The sequence below is a fragment of the Lichenostomus cassidix genome, chromosome 7 (assembly GCF_008360975.1).
Source record: "Lichenostomus cassidix isolate B80296 chromosome 7, HeHo_3.0, whole genome shotgun sequence".
NCBI classification, from domain to species: Eukaryota; Metazoa; Chordata; class Aves; order Passeriformes; family Meliphagidae; genus Lichenostomus; species Lichenostomus cassidix.
The window spans coordinates 23,788,229-23,813,326 of record NC_139488.1 but is presented as its reverse complement, the minus strand read 5'-3'; the positions used below and the strand labels follow the sequence as shown (position 1 = coordinate 23,813,326).

At 36.9% G+C, this 25,098-nt stretch overlaps 1 protein-coding gene across 2 annotated transcripts in view; it reads left to right on the top strand.

Moving 5' to 3' along the window:
* The window catches only part of XRCC5 (X-ray repair cross complementing 5), a 50,256-nt gene extending 25,525 nt beyond the window's left edge, over positions 1-24,731 (top strand). For both annotated transcript variants that reach the window (XM_085066859.1, XM_085066858.1), the window contains exons 14-21: positions 1,527-1,723; positions 5,998-6,088; positions 7,493-7,562; positions 14,804-14,913; positions 15,418-15,514; positions 17,522-17,589; positions 22,318-22,389; positions 23,177-24,731. In XM_085066859.1, the coding sequence (XP_084922985.1) occupies positions 1,527-1,723; positions 5,998-6,088; positions 7,493-7,562; positions 14,804-14,913; positions 15,418-15,514; positions 17,522-17,589; positions 22,318-22,389; positions 23,177-23,191 (720 nt within the window). In that variant the 3' untranslated portion in view covers positions 23,192-24,731. The remainder of the gene's footprint in view (positions 1-1,526; positions 1,724-5,997; positions 6,089-7,492; positions 7,563-14,803; positions 14,914-15,417; positions 15,515-17,521; positions 17,590-22,317; positions 22,390-23,176) is intronic.
* The last annotated feature ends 367 nt before the right edge of the window (positions 24,732-25,098 follow it).

Below are 25,098 nucleotides of genomic sequence, written 5' to 3'. Positions count from 1 at the left end.
GTTGTCTGTTTAACTCAGTCTCCATTTAGCACCTGAGTTTTGACAGTATCTGCCATCTCAGGTTTCAGAGGTAGTCATCTGCTTTAAAAACAGGTACAAGAGGCTGTGACCACTCAGTCTGCTCAGCTCCTGCAGCTACACACATAAAGATTCAGCCTGAAACACATATGCATAACGGGGGACTTAGGTCTTTTGCTTTGTGAGTTTAATTCAATACCTATTTTTTTTATATCGTTGGGGTTTTTTGATCACAAGAGCCATTACTTCCAGCAACATTTTTACGCTCTTTCAAAATAATTGTGCCTTAAATCATTACAAGTGTTTCCAAATCAGTAGCGCTGTACAACTGCCTTCTTTTGACAGTATGTTCTAAAATGGACTGGAGTCTTAATGGCAGCCTGGAAACACATCAGTATGAATATGTCACATATTGTCTGCATTTTCTTTATCAGCAGCTTTCCAGCATGAATAGGGGCTTTTATTTGCTTTGATTTTGTTTTTTAAATTAATGTCATGTCTGACAGCCAGCAGGGGAGCAACTCTCTGCTGTATTCCTAGTTTACTGAGTAGTTACCTTCACACTGGTGTCTAATGCACCCACTACAGTGGGTGTGGAAAAAAATTTGTCTCCATAATGTGCACATAATGTTTTGATGTGTTTTTGTGCATGCACTGGTATCTGTGTGTATATTTGTAAATGCACACACCTCTCTACTGCTATCACACACTTCACAAAATTGTGAAGATATTTGTTTTTAAAACCCTCCATGGAATTTCTGTAGCCTGCCTCATTAACCTCATCTCTCTCCCTCTGCTTGGCTCCCTGACTGTGCACTGACTCTACACTTGGGTGAAAAATCCTTCTCTGTAGCACTCACCATCTGTTCCAACTTTGTGCATCTGCCAGGCCCTTGCATTCCCTACTCCTTTCAAAGCTAAGTTCCAAACATACCTATATTCTGTGCCTCACCTGTGCACATTTAGTATTCTTTCTTTCTGTTTGCACTTAAACTGGTGAACATTTCTCCTGGATGCATACTGAGTTTTACTGACCAAGAAGAAATGGTTTCTTTGAGGGACATTAAACTCTTACAATAGCTGGAATGTGTGGTTGGGATAGATCTCATTACCTAATTTTGAAGTGTATAGAAATCGCTCCCATTTGGCTGTTTTGTAATAGAACTGCTTTTTAAAGGTAGAGTGAAGCTAAAAATATGAACAGTTGCAGATGAATGTTTCATTCCTGGAATTTTTCTAATATTTCATAGAACTCATTCCAGTGAGTGTGGAAACATTCATCTGCATCGGTATTCTTGTTTAATATCATTAATAATATCCTTAAACAGTTGATAATAGACTTTCAATCCACTGTGAGAGAGAATATTTTTCAGCAATACAAAAGTAGTATGTTTAATATGGAAGATATTTTGCGCATTCCATATGGTGTCAGGCATACAGACATTATATTAAAAGGTTTTAATATAATCAAAGGTTTTAATTTGCTCAAACTATTTTGTTTCTCACAGTGTTTGCAGCACAAAGCTTTTCACCCTGATAAGCCACTGCCACCAACTGAGCAGCACGTTTTAGAAATGCTGGAGATGCCTTGTGTGGTAAGAGAAAGGTGTCAGGCTCCTCTTGAAAGAGTAAAAGCACTTTTCCCCCTAAAGGAAGTTGGCAAGAAAAAAGAAGAGAAGACTGCACAAGACATCTTCAAAGACAGGTAAGTTGGAGATGTATTATGGATTTTTAAATTTTTTTTTTTTTTTTTTTACACTCCAACTTGATTTTTGCTGGATGAAGCAGGCTCAGAGTCTTTTGAACAGAAAATCAATGAGTTACACACTGGAAAAAATGCTGATGGATAGAGAATATTGTGGTGCCGCAGAATGTCTGGAGTATTTTGTGAGTAGTGGTAGTCATACTGTTGTAGTGCAGGACACACTAGGAACCAGTGTGTAAGTTCCTCTGTATTTGCTGTCACAGAATCATGAAATCCATCAGGTTGGAATGGACCACAGGAGGCTTCTTGGTCAACCTGTTGCTCAGAGCAGGATCACCTGTGAGATCTAAGTAGGGCTTATCCAGTCTGGCCCTGAAAACCTTCTGGGTTTGTGCATCCTTTCTGGGCAACCTGTTGCATTGCTTCCTGTCTCCTGGTCAGACAGTTTGTCCTAGAGGTGATTATAAAACAGTTCAAATAACACTAACAGAGGGTCTAGTTTAGTTTAGAATAAATGCCATATAGCTTTAAATTAGCCCTAAAGTTGAGCCTTCCTTCTCAGCAATGCTCAATTTTAGGTAATTCTCAAGCTTTCATTTTGAATATCGAAAGAAAAGCAGCTTAATTATTATCTGCTGTGCAATTAAGGTGGTTGTCTGAAAAAAAATCAAGCTGTTATGGATTTTTCCCAGAATGCCTATTGTTTGAACAGTTTAAAACAGGGTATTTTTGTTATTGAATATACTGTGTTTAGTTTATTTGTGCTGCATATAGGAAGAATAAATACTAAATTGCTACTGCAGTGGTACTGTCACCCCAGCCAAATCAATTTGTTTACACAGAATTTGATTCTTAGAAATTAATTTATTGAAATCTATAACCAGTGGGTCCCTGGGATGTTGGACTGTTCTCAGTTATCTGTGTCTCCCTTAGTTTTGGTTTTTTTTTTGGTTCAGTCCTTCCAGCACTAGGAATGATGTCTTTGAGGTGTTTTGAGCTCTTGCTTAGCTGAGCTGTCATACATCCTTTACTTTGGGTTGGGTGGAGCCTCCTCAGCGTGTTGTCTTTGGGAAGACATGACACAGGATTCCTTGCCTTGCTGCTGAAGACTAATGACCACATTTCTCTCTACAGAGTGGGAAACACCTGGCTTTATTTTTTGTTGTTGTCACCGATCTCAGTGTGTTCCTGTTGCCTTGGCGTGTCTGTGAATTCATACTGATTAAATTCTCTTTTTCTTACTCTGTGCTCCAGTTTCTCTGGCTTTGTGTACATATGTACATTTATATGTATATTTTAAAAAGTGATAGAACCAGTTTAGGAATAAAAGGCAAAAAATTTGGCCTCAAACAAGCTAGAGAGAGAATTTTAACAAAAAGCAGTGACCCATTACTGGTAGTTGCTTTAAAATATATCTTCCCAAAAGCATCTATTTGACAAGCAAGAAGGAAATCTATTTTGTTTAAAAACTGGTTTACTTTAGAGGGGTGATAAAAGCAGTTGTAAAAGTAATTTAGATAGAAATTGATGTAGGGTATTTAAATGATTTTTAAAAAAAATCTGAAGGAAGTGAAAGGATACAGACCCAACTGTGGAAAGAAAAATGAATGACAGTAGGATTTTGAAAAAAATTGCAGAAAAATGGTATTGCTGTAGTAATGAATGGGACTGGTAGTATTTTATCATTGCTACAACAGCAGTCTTAACTGTATGGTTTTGTTCTGTGTTTGGGGAAAGCTGAGTGATATAATTTATTCACTAGATAAGAAAAGTACATCACTCTGCAGCAATGATTTAGGAAAATATGAAACACTGGGGGAGATTGCCCAGTGAAGCTGTGGATGTCCCATTCCTGACAGGGTTCAGGGCCAGGCTGGATGGGGCTTTGAGCAGCCTGGTTTAGTGGAAGGTGATTCAGCCCATGGCAGGAGCAGTAGGAGTAGGTGTTCTTTAAGGTCATTTCCAACCCAAACCATTCTGTGATTCTAAATGCTGTGGTTCTGTGAAATTCAACTTACTAAAATTAAGATACAGTTTGCACTGAAGTACTTGGAAAAAGTTGTTCAGAAGATGTCTTGACCATTATTTTTGTTTTCTAAAACCGATTTTGTCTCCTATCATCATATTGACCAGATTCTTCTCTGTTCATTTTTAAGGTCTAATGGGACTAAAGCAGCATAGTTGTAGGCATGCTATCTTAACAGAGATTTCAGTATTTATTTGTATCACTTTTGCTAAGACCTGTGTAGTTAAAAAAAAAAATTCCAGTAAAATAGAAAACATTTTACTTTTTCCTTCTTAGGTTGGCTGTGGGGAGGCTTTTACCTCATCCAGCTTTGTAGGATGTGAGAGGCTTCTATATTAATGTAGAAGTGGGTGTTTTAAATTAATCTTGTATTTTATTAATTTTTCTCAAATAGTAATTGCACATTTTGCAGTTTAAAAATACTGCTAATCAGTGCATATTCTAAATGTCAGATCCTTGGCTGGTATAAATGGCTATGGATTCATTAGTTTCTGCTGTGCTGCACTGATTAATGACAACTGTAGATTTGGTCCTAGGCTGTTAAATGCAGCATCATCATTTATTTTCTCCTTCCTCCAATCCCAAAGCATTTTGAATCAGTAAAAGTAATGCAGGAAGAAAAAACTGATTAGCATATACTTTTGAAGGAAAATATTCTAAAAGGGAATCTTCATTGTTCTTTACACCTTTCATCAAACCATGTCAATATTCAAGATTTTTGGTTCCCAGTAGAGGTTCTGCTCTCTGGTGTCGATAAATATCAGTTTCTCCATTTTCCAGATAGACACACTGGCTGTTCAAAACAATCAAGCAACTTGTTCAAGGTTAGTCAGAAAGTCAGCAGAGTTGGGAATGAAGCAAAGGTATCCTTGTCCTTAGGCATAACTGAAGTCATCATTTCTCCTGGAGTGATAAGTAAGGTTATGCTGAATGACAGGAGTTGCTGAGGAGAAGGGATTTCGTTTCAGTAGTGACAACATTAAGTAAAGGACAGAGAAGACTACTGAAACAAAGTGAGATAGACAGTGATTGTAAAGTAGGGGAGGAGTGTGCTGTAGAAAGCAAAAAGGAAGACTGTACAAGTTCTTTCTAATAGCTGACTGTTTCTGTAATGTGCAATGCAATTTTTGCAATCAGTTCTATTCTTGTAGAATGAAAAGTGGCTCCTAGTCCAGGATCTCTGGCTTTGTCCCTACATTATCAAGCAGTTTCTTCTTTTCACTGCAGTAGTAGAATTTTTCAGAAAAACTTGTTGCTTTCTTTTGGGGCTGCTTGAACACAAATCCTGCTCTTTGGATTACTGAGTAGCTTTCAGTCTTTTTAAACCGAAATCAATTCTTCTATGTCAGTAGCCTGACAGCATCTGATTTTCTTGCCCTTTTGTGATTATCTGGATTTTCTTCTGTTACTGGGATGTGCTGTAAAGTGTAGCACGTTACGCTTACATGCATGTTACATGTTAGAATTAAGTTTCTAGTTTGGATGTGCACCTTTCTATATGTTACCTGTTAGGACAAAGTGAGAAATTAGCCCAAACTCACAATTACCTTTTTTAAAAAGAACAAGTCTTTTGAAATCATTTTGAGAGGTAGCTTAAAACATCCTAAGAGAGTTTTGATCTGCTTAACTGGGGTTTGTCTAGCAGCGTTTAATTACTCTAAGTGGAAGTTTACAGAGCTCTCATGTGCTGATGGAGAATAGGGGTCATTAGAATCAAAAGCCACTGTGTAAACAGTTTTGTATTAGCTATTAATTCCAGGAACTAGCAGGTAGTGATTGACAAGTAAATTAATTTCTCACTTAAATGCTAAATTTTCATTGACATTTCATATTTAGAAAAAAATCTGGTGAGAATAGCAAATGTCATGTTGTATACTGTAAATTAGCACAGTTAACGCAGCACAGAGGTTCCAAATAAAGTGATTGGAGATATTCTGTATTTAGAAAGGTGAAGCAGGTCTGTATAAATAAATTCACACCTGAAACAAGCACGAATAACCTCATACCTTCAACAAGTGATGCATTTGCTTTATGCTAAGATAAAGTTTGATCTTTGTTTCTGCTGTCTGTTTTGTGCAGCCTGGGGAGAAAATGAGGCATGGTTAAGTGTTGATTTTGGAACAGTTATGTAATGAAGTTTAGTTCAGTGTATATTTCATTAATTTACTGACTCCCTAGTTAGTATGCAGGGCAATTTACTTCAAGTGTTTATATTAATTTTTGTCCTTCTCATTTTGTCCATTCTCAGCGAAGATGAACCCAGCCTTAAGAAACCAAAGATTGAAGATGAGGAAGGGAGCTTTAGCATCATGAAACTTGCTGAAGGCAATATCACTTCTGTAAGCATATTTTTACAAATCTGATTATAAAAGGGGAAGATTAATTCTCTAAGTCTATTATAGTGAATATACAGAAATCCTGATAAAAGGAGGGTTTCTAGCTGAAACCTGACTGAAATACTGACTGCCTGTACATTTGAGACTCTGCTAGAGATTGTAAAGACAACTTTCTCTACCCTTAGGCATATGTTAGCACAAGCTTCTATCAGTCTTGGATATTTTAGGACAAAATTCTCTCCCAGTGCTTAGAACTCTAAAAGTAAAGCCTGAGGATCTAAAGAAAACAGAATTGGAGTTCAGTGGTTGAATTTTGTTCTTGTTGTCTTTCATATCTTCTGGAACATAGAAGCTGCCAGTGTGTATTTAATCAAAGGTGTTGCTGTGATTTTAGACACTGTTCTCTGCATTAATTGGAGTCTAAATCAGAAATTTGGCTTCATCTTGCCACTAGATCTAACTTAATTTTATGGGTAGATGAAACCTGTATCATAACTGTACACCTTTTTTTATTTGATGTTTTCCTATTATAAAAAAATTATATTGAGGTAATTTCACTTGTTTTCAAATGTTCTATTCTTTAAGGTTCGTTTTGAAAAATGCATTATAGATCTTTAGATTATAAGAATTTTTATAAATAAGATTTCAGTGTTCTGCACTCCTAATATAAATTTCTGGTATTTCCTGAAAAGTGGCATTGCCAGATTTACAAGAAACATGATGACACCAAGCAAATTTATTGCAAGGTCATGAATTATTTTGACTGCAAAGCATAAAAATAAAAAAAAAACAAGGGGAATTTTTATTCCTGATAGGAAAATTTAAGCAATGTAGGGTTGTGGGGTTTTTTTTCCCTAGAGTTAATGCATCCATTTTTCAGTGTTTATTTACGTTTGACCTGGGTTTAGTTCCTTTGAAAGGTTGCTGCACTTGTATGCTCATTTAGAGCTTTGGCTTTGAGATGTCAGACTGTGCCAAAAAGGGTAGATTCCTAAAGTGCAAGCTTTTAACTCTGAGGTTCCTATTGGAGTGGCAAACCACTGATTCTGTACCCACATGCCTGGGAACTCCCACTCCTCAGTAAGCATCTGGTGAGATTGGGAAGGTCTAAAAGGTTTGTGCTGCAGAAGGTCTCAAAGCTGCACTAGCAGATGACCTGAGTTGCGCTTCTGTCCTCTCAGCACCAGAGAATGTGGTCAGCTTGTAACAGTGCAGCAGAGTGAGTTCATGTTGCTCATGTCATAACCAACATTTGCTAGAAGACTTTCATTTCTTGAGTGCAAATGCAGAAAAGTGTAGAGCTTCTGTTTTCATATTAGAGTAAAAAGAATTTAAAGGTTCTTGTTGCCAAACAAAAAGAAAAAGAGGGATATTGGCAGACAACTGAATTGGTTTTTGTACTTGTAGGTAGGCAGTGTTAACCCAGCGGAAGATTTCCAAATTCTGGTGCGGAAGAAAAATGCTGACTTCAAAGATGGTAAATGATTTTTGTCTCTCTTAATTATATTAGCAGCACCTTCAGAGCTTAAACATAAGCTTCTAATGAGATGTGAGTTGCTCTGGAATTTACAGGTTAGCTTGTAGTGCCACTCAGCCAAGGAAGGTGTCATTCATAATTCCTATGTCAATACTTGCATTCTCCAATTAAAAGTCTCAGGTACCATGTTTGAGTAAGAAGGCACTAGACAGCTACACTGAGGCACGTGAGCAAGCCCCTCAGGTGTTTCTAACAGAAGATCCCATGGTATTCACAGACTGCCTCATTCAAAATGAATCTCAGCTTCTCATTCCTGGGAGCCTTCTGGCCTGAAGTGGAGGGAGGGCTGTTTGCTAGGCACAGTGTGAGAAACCTGTCTTGTGTTCCATGAACAAAACAGAGACTCTCATACCTGGGACTTAAATCTTTACATGCAAAGATAATTTCTTACTGCTTGTGGGCAAAAGAAAGGACAGGTGAATTCAGAGTGGAATAAGCAGGTAGTTTGTGCATCTGAAAGATGAGAGGAGGCTCTGTGTGGACTGACTCTTCTCAGAGGTGAGGAAGAGCACCAAGCACTGTCTTGCATGGCCTAAGTCTGAAAATACAATGGAATTATCATTTGTTTGTGTGGTACTTCCCTAGTGGAGTAGCTGTACAGACATATATGTGATCCAAAGGTGTCTTAGAAAGAATGCACAAGATGGATGGGGTCCTTTATCTTGTAAAGGGCAATTTGAAGGTTGTGGCAGGGTAAACCTGAACTGCCAAATAGCCACTATTTGTCACATTCCTTTTCAGAGAAAGATTTGCAGAGGTGCTTAAGTGAAGTGCTGGGTATTTCAACAAGGCCTTTGGTCCTTTTCGATGTAGTTTGAAGAGTGTGTTGAGCAGTATATTGAGTTGTGATATGGTATGTTAAAGCCTACATAGCTATTTCTCTCCAGGATTTCCAGACCTCTAAGCCAGCTAGCTAGCTTTTTACATGGACTTTTCATTAGATCCAGAAGAAATTAGTATATTGAAAAAATATTTGGAGTTGTGTTCTTGTATCTCAGATATATTAAGATGCAGTAAAAAAGCACTGTGCAATATATAAGAATACAGAAACTGTGGAACAGCTGACTGATTTGTTAAAGTGATTAATTTTATCATGTAGGAAAGCTTTAAGGCAGAAATAAGTATAGTGATTACCCTTGAAGATGCTTTAACTAGAAAGAGTGCTTAAATATGTTCACTTGGTAGCTGTGCTGGAGATAACTGCAGTACATGTTTGGAAGGTTATGAAATTTTGAGCAATTTGCTTTTATTCTATGCGATCTGCTCTGTAATGATAAGGTGTAGTTAAACAGAGTGTAGTGCAGTCACCCATTTAAAGGCGAGATAGAAGGCACTATAAATAAAAATATGCTTTGCATATTATCTCTTTCTTCTGGATAATCCTTTTTGTGCTTTAGAACCTTTCAGGTAGCTTAATACATTAAACATTGCAGGCATGTTTTTAATGACTTGCTGTATTGCACTCTGGTTATGTAAATAGTAAATTCTGCCTTAAAATTATTCAGTGGTTCTAAGGGTTTTTTTAGTATAATTTGATGTCATTTAATGATGAAACTTTTCTCCCTCTGCTAGAACATAAGAAATGCAAAATTTCCTTGCAGAAAAGGATAATCTGTGACATTCAAGTACTTCATTGTAAAAAAAGTAGCATTTTACGTGTCAGGGTGCAGACAGGAGAACTGCTAAGTTGCATTCTGTTTTTCTTTTTTGTATTTAAAAAAATCTAGTATAGTCTTCCCAACTCAATAGAGCTTACATTCACCTATTAAAATAACAACAGTCCTTTCATAGGGAGGAGAAAGACCTTTCAGCTGTTTGATTTGAGGTGGGTTGTTTTTTAGTAGATAGAGAAGTTGTAGTAATAGGAAGAGTTGTACTTTAAACAGCGACACTACAGTTGCTTTTTAATTAAGCCGCAGGTTAATGGCACACCCACACCAAAATCATAAAGTTAGCAGTAACAGAGAATGGCAAGGAGATTATTTTTCTTTTTCTTCTTAAACAGCTACTGGAAAGTCCTGATGGTATATTTATCATTGAAAATAGGTACCAGTACATTTCCTGCAGTGCCCTCCCTGGGATTTGTTAATCAGGGTTTGTACCTTTCGTAGCAGAAGTCTTAAGTGCAAGCTAGTCCTTGTCTGATGCTGTGTGAGAACTGGGCCACTAATGCCTGAATACATGTTTCTAGAAAATCAAAGATTTTCAGATTGTTAAGGGTCTTGATAGGTTTTCTGGACTGACAGCTCAGTTCCTTAAAGAATAATCAGCTTTGGTTTTAACTGTCAACTGTGTAGTTTATTACAGTAGGGATCTGCTTAAGGGTTACATGGTGAGTTATGTTTGATGGTATCAGCTTTCTGGTTAATGTTGATGCTCATGTAACTAGAATTGTGTTCCCCTCTAGACATCCTTACTTTCTTATTTGCATTCATGGCCAGAGAGATGTCATTTTATGCAGGTCTTATTTTGAGCAGGTCACAAGTGCACAGCCATCACAAAGAGATGTCTTCTGATAACAGCTTCTGACGTTTTTGTCAATGACTGCACATGAAATAGATTAGTTTACCTGAGTAGAATCTAATCGTTGCTCCCAAGGGTGTACAATGAGTTTCTTCATTGCTGTGCCTTTAGAGAAGACTCTCATGTGCAGTTCTTGCCATCTTTGTAATGCTAAAGGAATAGCCACATGACTACCACTTCATCCTCCTATTTGGAGGTTTCCATCCATGTCTGCATCTCTGGAGAGCAGATCATGTCTCTGTAGTATTGTATTTTCACAGGCTTCTCTAGAAGGTAGAATCAGGGGAGTAGAAAAAGATATTGACACATGCATAGTATTTGATTTGTAAATTTTCTGTGTGAGTTTTTAGACCACATTTCATTGCATCTTACAGGACTCCTGTCTGAGAACATGATGTCTGAAATCCTGTAGCTGAAAGAGCTTTTTTTATTTTACTGATTGTCAGTGGGGAGAGAAATCTGCTATGACAACTCAATAGTTTATGGACATAAGAAAAAATCTACAGAGACAATTTGCACTAAGCTCTCATTTTTATATTTATAGTAAGTTTGTTAATATTTTTATTGCTAGGCATTTCTAGGAAAATGTAGTTAAAGAAGTCAGTAACTGCATGTGAACAAGGATAATATTTTATTGCAAGATTTTCTGTAGAAATAAGTATAGTTAATTATCTTTCTGGACCTAAGATAGTTTTTTAAAAAGCCAATACTTAATTTCATTTTTTGTTGGCATGTTTTTGCAATTTGTCTGCATTTTTATCCTACTGAATGTTTTTTTATATTTCAGAGACTATTCAGTTACTACTGCTAGGTAGGCCAGATGCAATGACTGGTTTGATGAAAATGATTCAGTCATTAGAAGAGTATTTGCAAACCAAATACCTGAGTATATAGAATCACTTTGAAGTTTTCTGTAGATCTGCTTCACAGAGAAGATGAAGCCAGGTTTGTCTTTGAAGGGCATAGTGATTGGGTGAGACTCAAAGCTCTGAGTTGAAACAAACAGAATTTGAATTAGATGTTGGGGGGGAAAGATAATAAAGATCTCAATGATGGTACTCAAATACAGAAAGAGGGGCCCAGAGAACATGGAGACTCTCCATCTTTGGAGCTACATGGAACTCAAATCTGTAGAGCACTGAGCCACCTGTTCCACAGTGAACCCTGTTTTGAGCAGGGATTTGGGTCATATGTCCTTCAGACATCCAGCCTAAATCATTCTGATCCATACCCACAGGCCATTTAGAGACACCACTTTGAAACTGAACACCACCTCACAGGATATTGGAGTAGTTCAAGAGCTATTGATCTTAAAATTCTTACTTCTTAGCTTAAAGATGAAGGAAGCTTTTAAAAATTAGTACAGTTTTCAGTTCAGAATTTCTTTCTTCTTTTCAGTTCTAGAAAGATGATACAGAGCCATATTTAAAAATTGATTATCAGGTGTTTTAACTGATTTGTCAGTGAATCTTACTCTAAGCACTATCCATGAATACAAATCATTATCACCATCAGCATGTAAATCAGAAGACTGACAACAGGAGCCTTTTGTCTAAAGGAAGAATTATTTTCTTGACCTGATCTATTTTTTAGGGGGGAAAAATACCCAAGGAATTGAACTTGGATTGTAATAATAGACAGCTTTGTCTATTATTATTGTGTAATCTGATTGATATAGTAATCAAGACCAAGAGCTGAACTGAACAAACATGAAAATATAACTGCACTTTTGTACCATAGCTGTTCAGAGATAACAAGTGAGCATAATTGTTCGTGGCATATTTCACAAAAAATGACAGCACTGGTGAATGTATTTTAGAGTAGCAAATGTGTCTGAATGCCAGAGGGGAAGGGATTAAATTCTGCTAGAACTAAAAGATCTTCTATTCTGGGTTTTTTTTTTCCCCTGCAGTTCTCCAACCCTTAATAACTATATTTGTTATCTAACCAGTCAGGTACAGTAGAAGAAGGAAAGAGGAGATTAAAATTTCTTGGGATATTCTGCAGAATGTGGTTGTTATTAGGAGTACTAGAAATTCCAGTTAATGCAAAATGTAGAAGTCTGTTAGTTCACTTCCTTAAATGTGTGTGCAATGAGGGAAGTTGGGAGAAGAAAAAAAGTTATTACACAGAAGTGGCCTGAATAGGCTGTCAGTTTGTAACTCAAGGGCCTACTCTTCAAAACCTCAGTGTCTGAGAGTTGCCTGGGACACATCACAGTTAATGCTTATCACAGCTTAGTTAAAAAGACATCTTTATGCAGAACATGCCTTGCTCCAAAAAAAGGGACATCTATTTTTTGCAGCATCCAGACCCAAAGATTCAGACTAATCAAAAGGCAGCAGGAAATCAACGAAGTTCTCAGATTAGAAGTGTAAAAGAAAAGCAGCCACTTCCAGAATTTCCAGTTATAATCCTTATCCACTGTCTTTAGGATTACTTTTGGCCCCCTGAAGTAATTTGGTAGTCTAATCAGAACATAGGAATTTTTGTCTGTTTTAGATTCATCAATCATTGGCCTATCATTTAAGGGAAGCCCAGTGGGCAGAACCAACTTTTTAGCCAAGCTGTTACAGGATGTTAGAGGAATCTGACTTTTAATACTGTTGCCATGTAACCTGTTTGCTGAATATATTATGGACTCTCAGTTCTTGGTAAAACATTGCAGTTTTCCTTTGGTTCCTTAAACAGATTTCAAAAGGAGGCACCCCAGTCAGTAGCAAGAAAGTTTTTTCTTATGATGGCTGCCAGGGCAATCAAATGGAAAGGGATTTAAAAAAATTAAATGCAGAAGAAGTAGTAGAGTGTCTCTTAATTTCAAGCAGTATGCTGGAATCATTCTGACAATAAAGACTTTTATTGCACCCTCATAGTGCCTGGGGTTTTAATTTAACACATCAATGAGAAGGCAGTGTTTAAAGAAAACACCACCACCACTGAAAACACCAGCAGGACTTGCTTTTATTAGTGCAATTCATAAGAAATTAGAACATTTAATGAGAAAATCATTAACCATGAAAAAAATGGACTGACTTAACTTGGGAAGCCTAAGTAGTGAGACTTCAATTTAGTTTGTCAGCTACTGGTGAAATAAATAGAGAGTGAGCTGATTACCTCTGGCACAGTAGGCATTTTAGCACACTTTCTTGTGCTCTAGCTGCTGTTGGGCACAACCATTATCTGCCTCCTTTTCTAGAAACTGTCAAAAGCTAGCAGGAGAATATCAAACATGCCTTGTTTCACTCCATTCAGAGATGTTGTCCTTCAGATTCAGTTCAATTAGGCATTTAACAGAAAATAATATAAAAGCCAGTGCTGTGCATACTCACAGTGAGCAGAGTGGAACACAGTACTTAAATAATGTCTCCTTGGTGTTTTTACTTCTTGTTTCTTCCACCACTCTGGCAGGTGATTTTTTTGTTGATGCTTCCATAGCCGAGATACTTGAAGTGACATCTATGCCTATAACACCTGGAGCTAGGAAGGGCTATAGGTCAGGGGAAAGGTTCAGCTAATCCACTAACTGGTCTTCAACAGTACAAGAACAGGACAGGCAGATGCTGTGACGTTTTCAGAAAGCTTTCCTGAATTTTTTTCCTCAATGGCAACAACACTGTTCATCTCCCTTGATAGACATTCTCTTTTAAGAATTTTAAGAATTTGTTCAATCTTTTTTTTAAGCTGTTAAAACTTAAAGCAGCCTGTGGTTTATGTTTCAAGAGGTACTTTTTTTTTGGTTGTTTGTTCTTAACCCAACTCTTGGCTCTTGTCTTGAGTCTTGAGGGACTATCAACTCCATAATCATTCTTCTCGCTGTTGTATCCTCCCCACATTTGTCTTTTCTCTGGCTGAGATGTCTGCCAGAGGGTCAAATTGGATAGTTCCTCACCTGTAAGTAAACACGAAGAGAAAGTAAGTTACTAAATCCAGCAGAATTTAGCTGCGCTTGGGTAACATTTTCTCTTGTCTGTTTGCAGTGGCTTACAGCTACCTACCTTTTAGGAGCTCAACAGTAAGGGTAAAACTGGTGTTCCCCTTCCTGTTGGTACAGGTCTCATTGTTTACCTCTGCTTGTTTCTGTCAGGCATGCACAGTTTATAATCTCTGTAATCAAAAATATCATTGCCCTGATGAAAAATTATCAAACTACCTGTACAAGAGACAAGTCTTACTCTGATGTCAATAACAGCAAGGTTAACTTTAACTGCAATCACCCTACAGATGTTGGTTTGACATTATTACACTTTTCTCATAAATGTAATGCTTTTATTGAAATATGCATCTATTGCAAAGGATGTTTAAGGGATATGCTTGTGTTGTAGAACGTTAACCTCCCTAAGCTTTAGGATCCCAAATTTTGTCAGACAAGTTAGGCCACTGCTTTTTTCCTTGGCTTGCAGGGAAAAGCATGCCTTAGACATGCTTGATCTTCTTCCTAGTATATCTGGCTTTTCCAAAGAGGCTGAAATAAATAATTGTCACTAGCTTAGATAACAATTATTAACTTGTGTGGCTTGAGGCAGTGTGGGTATGATTAACTATTCAGATGTCTGTGGAGTGGAAAAAGAGAGATGTAAAAGAAAAGAAAGAGGTTTTTATTTTCTTGAAAGTGTGCATTCTTTTATTTATTTATTTATTTATTTCTCCTTGTCTTCCAGTGAGTCAGCAGTTGATAAACCGCATTGATCAGTTCCTGGAAAATAAAGGTTCGCAATACTACATGAAAGGGATTGATTGTATCAGAGTTTTTAGAGAGGAGGCAATGAAGGTAATATTATTGTGTGAATACTCTTATCCCTTTCAAATTAAAGGCGTGATGGGCCTATTTGCTGTATAGAAACTTGGTCATTTATTGCTGCAGCAAAAAGAATTTAATTTTAAATTTAATTCTGTTTCAAATTTTAGAAATAGAGTTGCATTTTATGAGGGTTTTACTGGAATGGGGACTAGCCTCTCTGGTATTATTTGCTGTTGTTAATTTTCTTTTAAACAAAACAGAAGGCCCATGACCTGATGCTTGTGCAAGGAAAAAATGTAATCCTACAATTTTCTTCAACAAAGCTAGTTACAAGAAGGTCTTTCTACCTTTCTGAAAGGTACTTTTTGTGGCTCACCTTTCCTTAGGACTCATGGTTTTAATAGAAATAAAACCCAAATTCTGCAGAGGCTTCTGTGTGCACCGTGTTACAAGACTTCATGAAGAATTAAGTTTGCAGTGCTCTTTAGTAGTTTTACTATTTCTTGCTTATAAGTTGCTGTTCTATTTTTTCAGATGTCCAAGGTGCAGTGCTTTAATGACTTTCTGCAGGCCCTGAAATCAAAGTTGGAAGATAAAGCCTTAGCTGATTTCTGGGAGATCATGATACAAGGTAGGATGGCATTTAAAAGAAAATAGACAATTTCTAGTTGTATTATGCATTTATCCATTAAGTCAGAGAACTTCATTAGCAGTGGGGCATTTGTACTAACCCACTGCAGCGTTTTCTATATGCTTCATTCCTGCAGCCTATTAAAAAAAAAAAGGCAACTTTCATGTTGCAGCTTCCTTTTCTAGACTAATGGTTTCATATCAGCATTATGAATAATGCCTTGCCAAGTCTTGTCAAAATGGTAAATTAATTGTGGAAGAAGAGACAAATTAAATGTTATGGGGTAAGGGGAAGAAGACACAATTTCAGCTGAATTTCAGAATAAATGGAAAAAACTCATGCAGTAGAGCTATAAAAAGATTCTTCCAGTTTAAGCTTCCAAAAAGTCACAGATAGCGTTGAAATGTGTCACTGATCATTTTGTATTTAAGTAACCTGAAGGACAGAATATGTGTTAATATGACACCTACCTATGATTAAACTGGGAGATACAAGGCAGAGCCATTCCAAAAGACATTCAGAGACTACGCAAGTGATAAATGAAGGAACATTTTCACAAATACAAAATATAGTAGACTAAAAGGAAAATATTTTCATCATACTCCTGTTTTTAATTGGAACCAATGCTAAGAAAATCTGTTAAATTCCCAGCTATATCTCTTAAGGGTGCATGTTATAAAATGCAATTATGTGCTTTCGTATAGTACTATTCAAAGTGGTGAACTCCAGACATGCTGCAATGTCTACTTCGTCCAACTTCTTTGAAATACAGGATGGGAATTTGTTTAGCAACCTGAAAAAAACAGCACAGGACAACACTGACAAGAATATTACATTCAATAGTGCTGTAGGGGACCTTCTCTGTATAAATTTGGAAAAAAAACCCAATAAACTTTGAAAGTAGCAAACTTGGATCTTTCAAAGCCATGAATAATTTCTAGTTAGTGTAAATCAGAGTTTTTGACAAACTGGAGTACATTTTTGAGGAAAAAAAGTCAATCAAACAAACAAGTACAAAGAGAGATGATATTTCCATACAACATAGATTATCTTCCTTTGAGAACATGGTGAAATGAAATCATGATGCTTTATGCAGAATCTGGCTGCTCTCAATAGGCAGCTGAAATTGCTTTTTACTTTCTGCTACCAAGAGCAGAAGCCCTGTTTTCTGTCCTTCTTGCTCATGATCCATTCCCTCTTTTCTACCAAATATGGTGTCTACTGGGCCTTGTCATGACTGACTGCAGTCACCAAAAGAAGATGGATGGAAGTTAATGAGTTAGTGGCTCAGAAGAAAGGCAGATCTGTTTGATAAGTTCCTTTGTTTCATGAAACCCTGCCATGTGGCTCTATGGGCACATGAAGGTGATATTACACTCGTGCTGCTGCTGAAATTTTTATCAATTTCTTATTCTTTGCTCTCACAGCCACCTCTGCTTATTCAGGCACAAGCATTTGTGTGGCCAAGTGATGAGCTAGACTGGAAAAACTATTGGGGTCAACAGAAATGGAGATTTTAAAAAATATTTTGGGGGGGTGGTGCTGCTGGCACAACCAAGGAGCAAGGTGGGGCAGGATCAGCACTTTGGTAGTCAGACTAGGTAATCACAGCACAAGTGTCTGAATGCTAGGAGTTAATTTTTTCTGAGGACCTAAGAGCATGCTGAGAATGACTAAAAGTGTAATTTCTAATAGATTTTCAGCATTTCATCTGTGATCTATGATTTCAGTGTCTCATTAGTTTGATTGTCATAATATTAGCAGTTTCCTAAATGGATACTTCCACAAGCTTATGAATATGCTCACTAATTTATTTTTATATGATATTTTATATCATAGTTGACTCATTTATGCAAGTCACGTTTTCGTTTGAGTGATACTTTTTTTTTTGGTGGTGATGATGACACATCCAGAAGTTGGAATGTGGAACACTTTTTTCATTTCTAACATTAGGTGAGTTTTTGGGAGGCCTTCTAATGATATTTTTATATATATTTTTTTTTTCAGACAGAATTTCTTTGATCACTAAAGATGAAGCAGAGGAAAGTTCAGTGACTGGTGAAGAGGCTGAAAAGGTATAGTTTTTTTAATGAGCATCTCTTTGTATAGGGCCCTTGCTGTGGAACAGAAGACTTTCTTACGTGGATAAATCTTCAGCTGAATGGAATAAGATCCATATGAAGAAATAAGAATGTTCTTTTGCCACACAATTGAAACTTCTCCATTTCAGAGCAAAAATAGTACTACATGCATGCATTACAACGTTTTACTTTAATGAGTAACATGTATTGAAATTATCTGAAAATATCCTCTACAAAAAATAGGAACTTCAACAATTCAGTGTAGTGGAACAGCAGAATACTATTTATGTATGTAAGATAACTATCTGAACTTCATAGAAAGAAATGTGTTCTCACTGGTAGCACGAGTTCGAAAATCCAATACTTTTTTTAAAAGGTATTGTGAACACCAGCAATTCAAGTTGTTGTGGCTAGTTTTCACCATGGATGCAGTGATACCAATATTTTCCACTTTATGCAGCTCTTGTGGATTGGTGGACATCATAAGGTGTGCTAGTGGTATTATTGGTGACCATATCAGATCCTTTTGGACATAGGAGTTTTGGAGTATTTGTAGGTGTAATTTCTGCAGATATGTAGCACTTCAGTAACTACAATGACAAATGAAGGATGTCCCAGTTACAAAGAACTGAATGCTAACAGGCAGAATGTTGTCCTTTCTTTGGAAAGAAGCAGAATTCAGAGCTGCTGTCAAAAATTGTATTTGTGTGGAGAGGGTAAGACGGATGTTTTTGTGTCAGGCTGCTAGTTTAGGAGAAAGGTCCTTGGATCACAGACCCCCGAAGGTAAACCTGTGGCTGAAATCACTATTTTGCAGAGAAGTAGCTTTTACAAAAGATGCCACATTGATTTTTGCAACTTCCAGGCCTTCCATTAGCAACAGCCAGAAGTGGGTAGAAGTAGGTTCTTTATGAGTTAGTTAATGAGCAGAAAAAGGTTGTATTTTAGAAACTGCTTTTTTCATCTGTAACAATTTACCTCAAGGTGAAGAAGGCACAGAAATGTCATGAAAATGAAAAGTTAACAAGCTAGGAGTCCAGAAAGCTGAGCACATTTGCAGGATACAAATGACAGAGTATGATGATGTTTCCAGACATGAAGAACCTACTGGCTGTTTCTCATTACACATAAATGTATAGGGCAACTTTTCCCCCAGTGATGGTTTTAAAGAGTATCAGTATTTATCTACTTCAAGTGCTATGAATTTTCTTGGAAACTTCCTAACACAATATTGTTCTTGAGAACTCTACTTTCTAATCTGAAACTAGCACTGATGCTCAAAAAATGTGCTAATGCTGTGTGGAATAGCCACCGTTCCTTAAGGAAATCTCTACTAACCATGAAGGCATTGTAGCATACCATTGTCTTCATTGTGAGCTTGTGGTGGCACAAAAATACTGTGCTTGCATAGGAATGTAGCACAAATTATAGAGTACCAAGGACTAGATTCACAGCTGCCAGGCTAAGCTGGAGCAAAGCATTTCTAGACTGACTGCAAACTTACATTTCTGTTTACCATCATCTTACAATCAGCCACATATTGCAATACAGGAAACTATTTTGTGATTGATTGAAGGTCATACAATAGCTGTATCTTCCCACTAAACTGGGGGAATTAGAGGTATTGCATGAAATCAGTTCTGCAGCAGAGTTCTCTAATATGGCAGTTATCTTAAATTTCAGAGTAATTGGGTTGCATCTCTTTGCTAGCTAAACAGTTGGTAATTCCAGATATTCACTAGATAACCACCTCCCCATACACTGTCCAAACTCAGAACCCTATTCTGCCATTGTCTGTTTAGGGCTCATATGACCTTTTCATTAAGAAACTGGAAGGCTGCATATTCTTGGAGTAAGATCTGCTGGGATAGAATATTTGATCTTGATGTTGTGGGGCTGGTATAAAATCTAATCCTCTTTGGTTCAATTAAACCCTGCCACAGGTTTCCTGTTTGATACAAAGCCAGCATTTTCCTATGTCTACAGCAGATTGGAAAAGTGGTTCATTTATTTCTGTACTGAAGGCAATACTCTTCAGTAAAGGGTTATATTGGATTTTTTCAAATATCCCCCAGCAGAATAAGATGGAAGTTTTCTTCACCTCTGTAATATGTGATGTGCAAGCCTGTAGGTCACGGGCTTGTCTGTCAGTGTGGTCCTATGTGACACAAAAGCCTTTTCTCTTATGTGCTGTTTACTAGCTGACAGTAGTTTCAGGACTGTTTTGTCTGTAAGATTACAGGTGTTATAGGGTTGATGTCTGCAGGAGACAGGAAGACTTATCAGGCTGCTTATTAGTCAGGTAACAAGTAAAAGTTTATTTTTTCTTCTCGCTTGAGGTAGGTTGTCCCATGTATATTTTCCTATCACTGAGAATAATGGGGTTTTTTCCCCCCCCTGTAATAACAAAGATACTCTTTTTAGAGCATGAGGATGGTAGGTTAAAAGAGCAGGAATGTCAAGTGCTTTTTCTGGTTGCTTTGGGGAAGATAATGGATTTCAGCACAGCTATTATATGTAATTTGCTTTTGCATAAATGTAAAACAGGTTTTCAGAAAAAAACCCCAACTTTGGTTGTTCAGCATTTGATGGAAACTTCAGGTTTCAATTTACTGCACATCTCATTGTACATTTCTCTAGCTTTTAGCTTCCTTTGTGTAATTTAGCATGAGAAAGCTGATTGTAAAAATTTTGAAAAACGTGCTACTTTCAGAAATACCATTTGATTCTTAATTAAATGTGAAAAAATGAAATTTGATCTGGCACAGAAAGCCTTTCAGAGCTGACAAAAGTCATTAGCTTTTAGTTTCATAGTATGTGCTTTATATTACTACTAGATTAAGAACTCTTCCAGCAAAAAAGATATACAGACATACAGCATCTTGAAATTCTAATTAATTCTGTCTCTGTCACATTCCCTGCCTTTTTTTTTTTAAGCTACAAAATGTCCATGATAAGTTAAACTTGACATGTTAAAACATGAAGAGTGTTGTCTGTGAAGTGAGATTTCTACATTCCTCTTGGATGCTGCTGTTTAGGATGTAGGAAAGGTGTGACCTTTGGGCACTGAGACAACAGAGCAGAGGTTGTCAATATCCTCTGTCTTTGGTGTTACCCAAACACAATGTGTTTGCTTTTCATCCCAGGGGATCCAACAGGAAACGTCACAGAGTTTCATCCCCTGTCTGAAGCTGTCACTAGGGTTCTAGGGAAGGATCAGAATGTTTTATTTATTTAAAATAATGTTTAAGCTTTTCACACTACAAGTGTATTGTCTCAGACATTGCTAGTGTTGATAGAGATCCCATGGCCTCTTACACAACCTCTCTGGCTGATGGAGTTGAAGTCCCCAGCTGAACAGCAGCTCCCTTTCAGGAGCACAAAAGATTTATCTAAGCAGCTATTTATAGCCTGTGTAATGTGGCTATTTTCTACGTAGCTGTTCTCTTTCATCATCTGGGGTTATAGTGAAGTTGTTTCTGACTTAAAGATGAGAGAACTCAAAGTCTTGGAATGTGTCTTTTCCTCCTCAGCTTCACATCTATGTTTTATTGGGGGGCAGGGTTGTTTCTGGCTCTCTATACTTGTTCTGGTACATTTTAATAAGAAAAGGAAGTATGATTTTATATTAAAGATATTGGTAAAAAGGTAATAACAAAGACTTGTGAGCTATTGGATGCTTTTTTAAGTAAGAGTCAAGTATTGCTTTTTTTTTCCCTACCATTCTAGTTATTTTTTTTAGGCTAAGAGAAAAATCTGTGAAATAATTTTGAGGTGGTTGTACTCCAGATATTGTCTGTATGCTTGATTTTGGTTGTTATAGTATCTGAGCAACTTACCTTTCTCTTCTGTTTATGAATGTCATGCTTTAAATGAAGGGCATATGGTGAGTTGTATCAGCAGCCATGACAATGTAATTTTACATAATGAATTTGCTATTTTTAAGACTGGCATTCTAACCATCTTGCATGTTAGAGGGTTTCTTTTTAAATTCATGTCTTTGTTCATTTGGTAAATGTTAATTGAATTAAATGGGGAAGCTTATAAGCTCAATACAGAGCTAGAATGTTGTGTGTAGGCAATGTCTTATAGAAGCCATTGGTCAGCTCATATATGTATTCATATCAGTGGGGGGCAGTTTGTTATCCTTGAGCATTTTGTAGCTAGACACAATATTTTTTCAGAACTTAAAACTGGTCAAACTGTAATGGATAAAATTTCCATCTAACCCAGAATCCCGTGTCTGACAGTGGACAAAAAGGGATGGGTACAGACAAATGTACAGTCTGAGGCTCCAGCCATTGATATCTCAAGAACTTTTTGTGCTTGAGGTTGTTTGTGTTGACGTAGTAGACTCCAAATTATTTCTCTTCTATGCACCTTCCTTATCTCCCCCTGAGACTAGGGAATAATATTTGCAGTGTCCTTATCACAATAATATTTGCAGCGTCCTTATTCTCCAGCCCAACCATGTGTTATCTGAAGAACCATATCCTTTTGTCTGGTTTTTGACACATTTCACCATAAAATTCTGTAAAAGCAAGTCTTACAAAATTTTTTATAGTTTAAGTTACTTTTGGAGGGTGGAAACCAGAAAAAAGTTTCTTCATGACTTTTAATTATGGGTGGGTTTATTTTGTTACACAGAGAAGACATTTTGTTAATTTAACATTAAAGGCTCTCGGTTTTGTCAGTATCACATATATACATTTGTATTTTTAGTTCTTGGCTCCAAAAGAAGAGAAAAATGAAACTCTGCCTCCTACAGATGAAGGTGGTGATGTTGATGATCTGGTGAGTACCATAAAGATATGGTGTGGCTTTAGAATTAAGCTGTAAGTGAAAGGTGCAATGCGGGAGCCAAGTGCTTCTTAAAGCAGTAGATGTTGGAGTGCATGGTTTAGAAAACACCTAAGGAATTAAATCAGAAGTGAAATTACTTACTATTGTAAAACTTAGCCAGGTGTGTTATTTCATGATGGCAAATACTATGTTATGTAGCAATATAGGTGTTTACATGGGTGAAATGTGTCCTCTAGTGTGTTTCAAAAGAGCCAATGAGGCTACTCATTTGATAGTGGATTGGTATGATTTACTATAATAGCATTTTAAAAAGTTTGTGGATCTTGAACAGCTGTTTATGTGGGTTGAAAAATGAAAAACATTTAAAAGAAAAAAGTTGTTTTACTCTTTTGAATTAAACTTCTCTATATAGGCTTGCTGAAACTCAAGGATTTTGGGTTTTTAATAAATATTTTAGCCATCTTTTACAGGCTGACTCATTACAAATCTGTCTCCAAGGCTTAAGCTGATGGTGTAGATGGTTTTAAAGAAGCTTCGATAACAGATTTCTACTTTTGGACTGTACTTTTTAAAGTCTATAAATTGCACATCTGATTATGTGAAGATGAGATTTTTAGGTTTGTTTTTGTACTTTATGGCAGATTAGTAATATGTTCTGTGCAGTGCATTTATGTCACATGATAAGGATTTCCAAATTTGCTTTGTTTTCTCAGCACTAAACGCATGTAAGAAATAACTTTAATGCTGCCTCTTTCAAATCTATTTCTTCTGTTTGCAGCTGGACATGATGTGACTGGTGATATATGGTGACTATACAAGCTTTGGAGGAGATCCCCATGGGAGATGGAGCACAAAAAAGATGCTAATGAGAAGATATTACATCCATCCTTATTTTCTCAAATGAGAACAGATATCCCAGAAACATTTCCAGCTGGTATAAATGTCATCTGACTTTTCAAAACTAGAACAGAAGATTGAAATTTTTTGAAGTATCTGGGAAGTAATGATATCTTTAAGGCACCTTTTCTTTTCTTTAGAATGCTGAATTTAGCTTTTCCTTTGTATTGCTTTCAGCTAAACACTACTAAATTTAATGAGAATCTGCTCTGGTGCCTGAAATTCTTGTTACATTGACTGGGAAAGAAGACAGAAATGTCACAGTGAGGTTACCAGGTAATACAGAATCTTTAGTGGAGGTAACACTGTGGCTTTATTATTACAGAAAGGAGAAAGTCTCTATTATCATGCTTCAAAAAAAAAAACCAATCAAAACAAATAAAAAAACAAAATAAAGCAACAAACCCCAAACCCAACAAACCACTGCAAAAACTACCACAGAGGCTTGTGGGAAAAAAAATTAGGCCAGGCACTCACAAGTTAATAGCATGAAACACACAACAGAATCTAAACCACACATTCCATGAGAGCCAAGTGTGCTGATTTTGCCACACTGTCCCCAGACCAGTAATTATGGTCATCTCTGTACTACAAGTTCTCTATCCTGTCAGCTCAGCAGCAGCTCAAGGTCTCTGTTCCTTTCTGTTACACATTTTCCTGTTTCATGTGCTGGGATTTTTGATTTTTTTTAGGCTTTTAACTCGTACAGTTACTGTAGGCATTCCTGGTGCTAAAAGGAAGAATGAATCAGTGCTATCTCCATTTCATGCACTGCTGAGAACTGCTAACCCAGAGCAGAAGAATCCCTGAAAGCTGTACACTGACACCTGTGACAGGTACAGTTAATACTGGTAACCAGCATGGAGTAATGTCTACACAGGGCAATCCAAAGTAGTCACATACTGCTTAGAAAGAGACATTCAAATCTGATTACAGAGTTGGAGAGACAGTAATGACACCTTCACACATGCTTGTCTATTACAACCAGATTAATTCCTTTAAAAGCTGTTCTTTCATTATTATAAATGTATAAATATACTATGCAAAATGGTATTAAGATCACAAAATAAGGAAAAATCATGACCTGTAGTTGCAAAATGTTGTGGGATATTTGCACTTTATACTGGCCAACAGCTCCTGAGTGGGAAACAGCAATTGCTTTTTGCCCCTACTTCCCTACACAACAACCTACTCTCTCCTCTCTGGCATACTATCCTGACTGAGTTAAAAGCTTTTCTCAAATGCAGGTGGCAGGGAGCAAGTGATCTTTGCAGACCTTTATAGTTTTTGTGGTACCAGATGATATTTTTCTCAACTGTAAATAAGAATTTTTTGATCAGAGTTTTCAATGTCTTTTAAGGCCAATTTATGGAGTATACTGGCTGGAGTTTTTTTACACTTTTTTTTTTTGTTTAATAAAAGTATTTTAAAGGTTGGGTTGTCGTCAGAGCCATGTTTGCTAAAATCAGGTGACTACCTATGCAGTACCTAAAAGAAACTATCAAAACCCCATTTCCTGGGCCGACAGTTCAGGCACTGAATACCAAAATCCCTCTACAGAAGCAGAGTGTAATAACTTATTCTATTCTTTACAAACTCTAAATTTCACAGCACCCCAGTGAAGTGATTTTTATTGTATTGCAGAGAGTTAGAGAAAATCTTGGTCAAGACCACAGAGAATATAGAACCTGGTGACCAGAATATGGAATTACTTTCTTTTGGTTTAGTTGACCACATTTCTAGAGTGTATTGCTTCTGTCAAGGAATAGATGTGGAGAATTGCTGCATAGATCTTCTTGATAC